Source organism: Elephantulus edwardii, unplaced genomic scaffold, assembly GCF_000299155.1.
Source record: "Elephantulus edwardii isolate Elephantulus edwardi_28Jun2011 unplaced genomic scaffold, EleEdw1.0 scaffold00020, whole genome shotgun sequence".
NCBI lineage: Eukaryota > Metazoa > Chordata > Mammalia > Macroscelidea > Macroscelididae > Elephantulus > Elephantulus edwardii.
This window is the reverse complement of record NW_006399770.1, coordinates 28,043,028-28,050,980: the sequence shown is the minus strand read 5'-3', so window position 1 is coordinate 28,050,980 and position 7,953 is coordinate 28,043,028. Positions and strand designations below refer to the sequence as shown.

The window sequence follows — 7,953 nt, the reverse complement described above, 5'->3', positions numbered from 1 at the left end:
GGTGGGGATCTTGTTTAATTCTTCTGCAGATAGTTTTCCAATTTTGCCAACACCATTTGTTAAAAAGGCTGTCATTTCCCCACCTAACTGATTTCATCTCCTTGTAAAAAATCAGTTGACCATAAATAGATGGGCTGATTTCCGGGTTCTCAATTCTATTCCATTGATCTATGTGTCTGTCATTGTACCAGTACCGTGCTGTCTTGACTACCACGGCAGTGTAGTAGGATTTTAAATCAGGGAGTGAGATGCCTCCTTTTTTCTATTTTTAAGGAGTCATGCTAGATATTAAGGAGCCTTCCTTGTTTCCTCTTTCTCCTTAGTATCCAGACCCTCAGCAAACCCTATTGTTTTGAGCCTGGAAAAAAAAATAAATCTAAACTCCATCTACTTATATTTAAAATCATTTTTTTGGGTCACCACTCTAGGATAAGCCACGACTATATTTCAACCAGGGAGTTCTGGGGGTCTAATGGATAAGGAGATGCACATGTGGTTCATATCCACAAAATATAACACTGCCACAACCTGACCACATCACCCTTTGCTTACACTTTAGTGTCTTGGCGTTGCTCTTGGGTGGAACTGCAGAGTCTCTGCTATGGCCATGGATGTGGCCTTATGCGCTGTTCTAGGAAGGTATTCACTGACTGTTACTTTGATTTTTCCATAACTGAAGAGTATGATAAATTCCATTAAATTATTGCTGTATAGTATGATTTGGTCAAAATTAGCTGTGTTACCATTTAACTCTATTTATTTTTCCATATTGAAACTTGCATTTCTCTGCCACAGGTAGTGCAGTGGCATCTGTAGCTGTAGACCCGAGTGGCCGACTCTTAGCCACAGGCCAAGAAGACTCCAGCTGCATGTTGTATGACATACGAGGAGGAAGAATGGTGCAGAGTTATCACCCACACTCGAGTGATGTTCGCTCTGTTCGATTTTCTCCTGGAGCTCATTATTTGCTAACAGGATCTTATGATATGAAAATAAAGGTCACAGATCTGCAAGGTAATTCAAGTGGTCTAGATTTGAGAAATGAGGGAAAAGGTATCAAAGATGATTATTTGGTTTCGACATAAACAACCTAATGATGCTATTGAGTTGAAGAAGAAAAGTGGGGTAGAAATGGGCTTAGACAAGAAAATCAGGTACTTGGTTTGGATATGTTAAATTTCAGATGGGTATCAGATTGCTTATTTTTCTCCTTTGGAGCTGCTGGTGGAGTCAGACCAGAAAGGCATGGCCTTTGGCCAGCAGTGCAACTCCGTACAGACTACATCACCAGAGCTGACCCCTGTTAAGATACAGCCTCACAATGTGATGGAGGGACAACATGAGTCGGAATTGACTTGATGACAGTGGCTTGGTTTAGGTTGGCTTGGCATTCATCATGAGCTCTGCTGGTGCAGTGGTTTAGCTCTTGACTGCTAACTGAAAGGTCAGCAGTTTGAACCACCCCATGCCTCAGCAGGAGAAAGCATGGTGATCTGTTCCCAAAAAGATTTACAGCTTAAGAAACCTGATGGGGCAGTTCTCCTCAGCCTTGTGGGAATCACTGAACTGAAACAGACTTGACGGCATATATAGCATCATCAGACTTTCAAATGAGATCACAAGTACCAATTTGGATACAAGTTAGGTGCTAAGTGAGTCTGTTCCTAGACTGGAGAGAAAATACGGGAAACATACACATAGAAATGGTCATGCACTCAGATGGATTTCCTACCGATTGAAAGAAGAAATCTGAAGCCTGACTCCCGGCATTCACCAAGCATTCTGACCAAAGTGAGGGAGAGGAGAAAAGTCATGAGAAACCAATTTAGGAGAGAGATTCAAGAAAAAGAAAGTGTTACTCTGTCAAATATTGCTGTGTATATGTTACACTAGCAACTTATTCAGTAATTTATCCCTTCTCAAATCATTCCTTATTTATATTACTATCATGTGGGGTTTTTATATTTCATATCTTAAAGTAACAAGAGAGTTGTAAACCTGTCCTTATTTTGTACTGTTTACCAACATCTCTTTGTTTTCTAATTTAGGGGATCTCACTAAACAGCTTCCTATCATGGTGGTAGGGGAGCACAAGGACAAAGTGATTCAGTGCAGATGGCATACCCGGGATCTTTCCTTCCTGTCGTCCTCTGCAGACAGAACTGTCACCCTCTGGACTTACAATGGATAGAGTACATCTGAAGTCAGTCTATGCAGTGCAAGCGCAGATACTTAAAGACTACTGAGTTGTCAAAATGACATATTTGAAGAACATAGACTGACCACTGATAAGTGGCTTAGCACGAGGAGGCCCCTTATTACCATGTATCCCGTTGATAGGAGGTGTTGGGTGGTGTTATTCTGCAGTGCTTCCGTGTGAGCTCGTGCTGCTGTGACCTGCTGTATGTAGTCTCGTTGCCAAAGTCTGCGGAAGAGCTCTTATGTTGTCAGTGTGCACTCCAAGTCATGGTGGACGATGTGTTTACACTTTAGTATTAAATGCATTCCTTGGTCTTTGCCTAAATAAGTTTTATATACATTGAAATGGAACTATACTTTAAGGATATTATTATATGTAATGCACCCAAGTTCTACACAAATTAAACATAGGAAATCACTTTTGCTCTTCTCACAATCCCGTACTATTGTATCACTTGTCAGTGAGAGGTGAGAATTTTTTCTCTTTCTCTCTCAAGACCTAAATGGATGTTTCCACTAAGGATCACTTAGAGTTTAAAGATGGATAGAAAACTGCTTCTTAGTTTACTATGTAGTATAGGCATTTTCTTTTGTTCTTAAACAAGAGACATGACTATTGGTTTGGTACGTCTTTTTTTTTTTCTTTCCTCCAGCTAAAAGGTAAGTGTTTGCTCCAGAGACTTGTTAATTTCAGTTTTTTTGAATGCAACAGGATACCTCCCTGTAGACTGTACTGTGGAAGCAGAGCAGCAGCAGTTATGTGATGCAACACTTGATGGTTCAGTAACGTACTGGCTAGCATTTTTCCTTCTTTAAAAAAAATGCCATAGACCATAGCATGCCTTAAAATGCTATGTCTGCATGATAATTTAAAATGGACAATTTAAACTTTGCACTCCAAAAGTTTACTTGGATTTTTTCCCCTTGCACTGTTTTTTGTAATGCAGAACAATGATTTATTGCTCAGCATTGTAGACCTTAACATTTATGTATCTTTATTTTCATATTGTACAGTAACTTTACTTTAAATTATTAAATAGGCTATTTATTTTAAATGCAGTTGAGTTGGTTCTAATTATTGAACTGTCTGTGCACTGTATGTAGCAATCATTTTTAACCTATTGTATACAAGTGGAAAGGGTATTAGAAGTGTAATTGTGCTATTATTTCAATAAAGACCTCTTAACACCTAAAACTATCCTGTTTTTCATTGTGTTGGTTTGCTAGTTCTGCCTTAATGAAAATACCACAAATGGGAGACTTTCAATAAGCAGCATGTATTTTGTCACAGTTCTTGAGGCTAAAAATACAGAGTAAGGTCTCGGACATGTGGATTCCCTCTGTGTGTCTTCTGTTTTCTGGTGACTGCCATCAGTCCTTGGCTTTTGGTACTCCTTGATGTTCCTTGATGAGTCTTCCCCCTATGTGGAACTTGTCATTTCACCTCTTTTTATAACATAAAAGTAATTAGATTTAGGACCCACCCTACAAAGAAAAACCCTATAAGATCACATCCACAGATATGGAGACCAGGACATCAATACATACTTGGGTCACGTTCAATCCATAACATTCAGTGGCTGTGGATTTCAACTTAGAATGTCATCTTTCTCTTTTTGGTTATTTTTTACATTTTATTGGCAGTAGTATAGTTTGATAGATGAATAATATATTCAGTATATTATTGGTATATGTGTAACACCTTCTATTACTGAAATTCCTTATCCTGAATATATTCTGCATGTTGGTTAGTAAAACTTGGTAAAATATATAAATCCTATCTTAGACAAAACTATGTTGAATGCTTTAGAAAGAAATGAAACGTAGTTAACTTGTAGGAATTAAATAAATGTGCAATTTTCCTTGCATCTCTGGTACTTAAAAGAGACTTCTAGTTTCTCCTCTTTAATTTTCCTTAGTACTTAATTTCATATATTTTCATTATTAGCAGGCCATTAATGTTAAGTGTAAAAGCAGAAGAAAGCTGATGTAGACCAGCTCAAGTTATGGTGAAAGTGTTCATTAAAAATGTGACAGGCAGGTGAGTTCTGGTGGCCAAGTGCCAAGAAGCTGCACTGCAAGCCCAGAGGTAAGTGGTTTGAAGCCACCAGATGCTCTGCTGGAGAAGGAGGGACAATCTCTTGTACCAGTCAGATCCAATTTGATGGTACACATACGCAAAATAATAATAAAAAAATGTGACAGGCAGAAAACTTATAAGAGCATCTAGATATGTTATTGTTAGGTACTACAACTAACAGTGACCCTATGAACAACAGATCTGAGTCCTGCCCTATTCTATGTAATTTTCCCATCTTTCGGATATACTTGAGTCCATTGTTACAGTCACTGTCAGTCCTTCTTGTTGAGACTCTTCCTCTCTTTCTCTTACCCTTCACCTTTTCCAGTATGATGTCTTTTTCTAAGGGTTGATCTTCCTGGAAGCATGCCCAAAGTATGAGGGAGTTTCATCATCTTTCTGGTTCACCTCCTTAGAGTATCCTGGTTATACTTCCTTTAAAACTTATTTATTCTTTTTGCAGTCCATGAGATACTTTTCTCCAACACCACAATTCAAAGGCATCATTCCTATTCTATCATCCTTAGCCATTGACCAACTTTCAGGTGTATGTTGTTGTTGTTATGTGCCATTGAGTCCCTTGCAACTCATAGTGGCTGTATGTACAACAGCCCTAAACTCTGCTCTGTCCTGTGCCAATCGCACTGTCTCTGACACTCCCATCCCTATTATCCCAGTCACTGAATCAATCCACCTCATAGAGGGCCTTCCCCTCCTGTGCTGTCCCTCCACCCTCCCAAGCATGATGTCCTTCTCCAAGGACCGGTCTCTCCTAACAACATGTCCAGAGTATGTTAGATGGAGCCTCAGAGTCCTTGCCTCCAAGGAGCCTCCCAGACTAACTCTTTCCAGGATGAATCTGTTTGTTTTCCTGTCAGTCCATGGCACCCTCAATACTCTTCTCCAGCACCACAGCTCAAAGGCATCAATTCTCCTTCTATCCTCTTTAGTCATTGTCCAACTCTCTGATGCATAACAAGTGATAGCAAAGACCATGGTCTGTATCAGATGCACCTTAGTCTCCAGAGAGACACCATTGCTCTTCAGTACTTTGGAGAGGTCCCTACCAGCAGACTTTCCCATGGCAATAAGCTTTTTAATTTCCTGGCTACTAGTGCCAAGAGTGTTGACTCTGGAGCCAAGCAAACTAAAGCTGTGAACAATCTCAATCTCTTCACCATCCATCCTGATGCTGCCAATTGGTCCAGTGGTGAGAATCTTTGTCTTCTTGACATTGAGCCTCAATCCATATTGGAGGCTGCAGTCCTTGACCCTCTGCGGCAAGTGCTTCAGGTCCTCTTCAGTTTCAGCAAGCAGGGTTGTGCCATCTGCATACCACAGATTGTTGATAGATCTTCCACCAATCTTGACTGCACATTTTTCCTCATAGAACCCAGCCTCCCGGATAATCTGTTCTGCATACAGTTTGAAAAGGTATGGAGACAGGACACATCCCTGGCATATGTCCTTCTCAATGTTGAACCATGCAGTGTTTCCTTGCTCTGTTCTGACAACTGCCTTTTGGTTCAAGTATAGGTTTTGCATTAGCATGATCAAGTGTTCTGGGATTCCCGTTCTTCTCAGAGTCAGCCACAGTTTGTTATGATCCACACAGTCAAACACCTTTGCATAATCAATGAAACATAGATATACGTTCCTCTCATATTCCCTGCTCTCAGCTAAGATCTAACACTAGATACAATCTCCCTAGTACCATGATCCCTTCTAAACCCAGCCTGGACTACTAAAGAGTTGAATGGAAGATTTCAAAAGGCAGCATGGGATGACAAAGTAAAATATTACAATGAAATGTGCAAGGAGTTGGAGTTAGAAAATCAAAAGGGCCGAGCTCACTCAGCATTTCTTAAGCTCAAGGAACTGAAGAACAAATTCCAACCTCGAGTTGCTATAATCAAGGATGCTCTAAGCAGAATATTAAATGATCCAGAAAGTATTAATAGAAGATGGAAAGAATATACTGAGTCACTGTATCGAAAGGAATTGGCAGACACAGAAAAATTTCATGAAACAATGTATGAGTAAGAGCCTATGGTGATGAAGGAAGAAGTTCAGGCTGCTTTGAAGGAAATGGCAAAAAATAAGACCCCAGGAATAGCTGGTATACCAATTGACATATTTCGGCTAACAGATGCTGCCCTGGATGTGCTCACCAAGTTGTGCTGAGAAATCTGGAGAACAACCACTTGGCCAACTGACTGGAGGAGATTCAGATGTATAGGAAGCAATTAAAAATACCAAGGCTTGAATCAGATGCACCTTAGTCTTTAAACTGACATCATTGCTCTTTAGCACTTTGGAGAGGCCCTTGACAGATGTTTTCACTAAAGCAACAAATGCATCATTTGATTTCATGACTACTGTTACCATGAGTGTTGATTGTGGATCCAAGTAAAAAAGTCATTGACAACTTCAATCGTTTTTCTATCAGGATGTTACCTATTGGTCCAGTGGTGAAGATTTTTGTTTTCTTGGTGTTGAGATGTAATCCATATTGAAGGCTGTGGTCTTTGATCTTCTTCATTAAATGTCTCTTCACTTTCTGCAAGCAAGGTTATGTCATCTGCATGATGCAGGCTGTTTATTAAAGTTCCTCCAATCCTCATGCTATATTCTTTATATAGTCCAGCTTCTTGAATGTTTTGCTCAGCAAACATATTGAATAGGTATAGAGAAAGGATAAAACCTTGACTCTCAGCTTTTCTGATTTTTAAACCACAGAGTTGTCTTGAGCTGTTCAGACAACTGCTTCTTTATTCGTTTCACATGAGCACAATTATGTGTTCTGAGATTCTCTTTCTTCTCAATGTTAGACATGATTTGTTATGATCCGCACAGTCAAATGCCTTCGAATAGTCAGTAAAGTACAAATAAACTTCTGGTATTCTGTGTTTTTGGCCATGATCCTTCTGACAATGATAAACCTTGTTCCACAGCCTCTTCTAAATCCAGCTTGAATTTCTGGCAGTTCTAGTGTTCCAACTATTTTAAAAATAATTTGCAGGGAGGTTTTACTTACATGAGCTATTAATGTTATTGCTTGATAATTTTCACATTCCACTGGATTGTTTAAATATCACATATTTCATTCATATGTTGTTAGATGCTGTCATATAGAGTACAACTCGTAGTGACCTACGAACAGCCAATCTGAACAATTTCCTGTCTTGTACCATCTTTCCAGCCTCTGAGACACTCAAGCCCACTGTCACAGTCACTGTGTCAACCACCTGATTGACAGTCATTCTCCCTTTTATTGCTCCTCACCTTCCCAAACATGATGTCCCTCTCCAAGGAATAACCTCTCATTAGCAACATAGCCATAATATGCTTCATAAAAGCTTCATCATCTTTGCCTCCTAGGAGCACTCTGGCTGCACCTTCTCCAAGACATACCTGTTTATACTTGTGGTGACGTGGATTCTTCAGCACTCTCCTCTGTCAGTCGTTTTTGGATAATCTTCAGTAAAATCTTGCTTGTATGTGAAATCAGTGAGATTGTTCTGTAGTTTCCACACTCTGTTGCGTCACCTTTCTTTGGGATGGGAACAAATATAGATATCTTCCAGTCTGTTGGCCAAGTGGTTGTTCTCCAGATTTCTTGGCACAACTTGGTGAGCACGTCCAGGGCAGCATCTGTTAACTGAAATATGTCA

The 7,953-nt window shown here is 39.8% G+C and overlaps 1 protein-coding gene across 3 annotated transcripts in view; it reads left to right on the top strand.

The window, feature by feature from the left end:
- WDR47 (WD repeat domain 47) overlaps positions 1-3,387 on the top strand; it is a 102,259-nt gene extending 98,872 nt beyond the window's left edge. For all 3 annotated transcript variants that reach the window (XM_006882471.1, XM_006882470.1, XM_006882469.1), the window contains exons 14-15: positions 796-1,014; positions 2,049-3,387. In XM_006882471.1, the coding sequence (XP_006882533.1) occupies positions 796-1,014; positions 2,049-2,191 (362 nt within the window). In that variant the 3' untranslated portion in view covers positions 2,192-3,387. The remainder of the gene's footprint in view (positions 1-795; positions 1,015-2,048) is intronic.
- Positions 3,388-7,953: the final 4,566 nt, after the last annotated feature.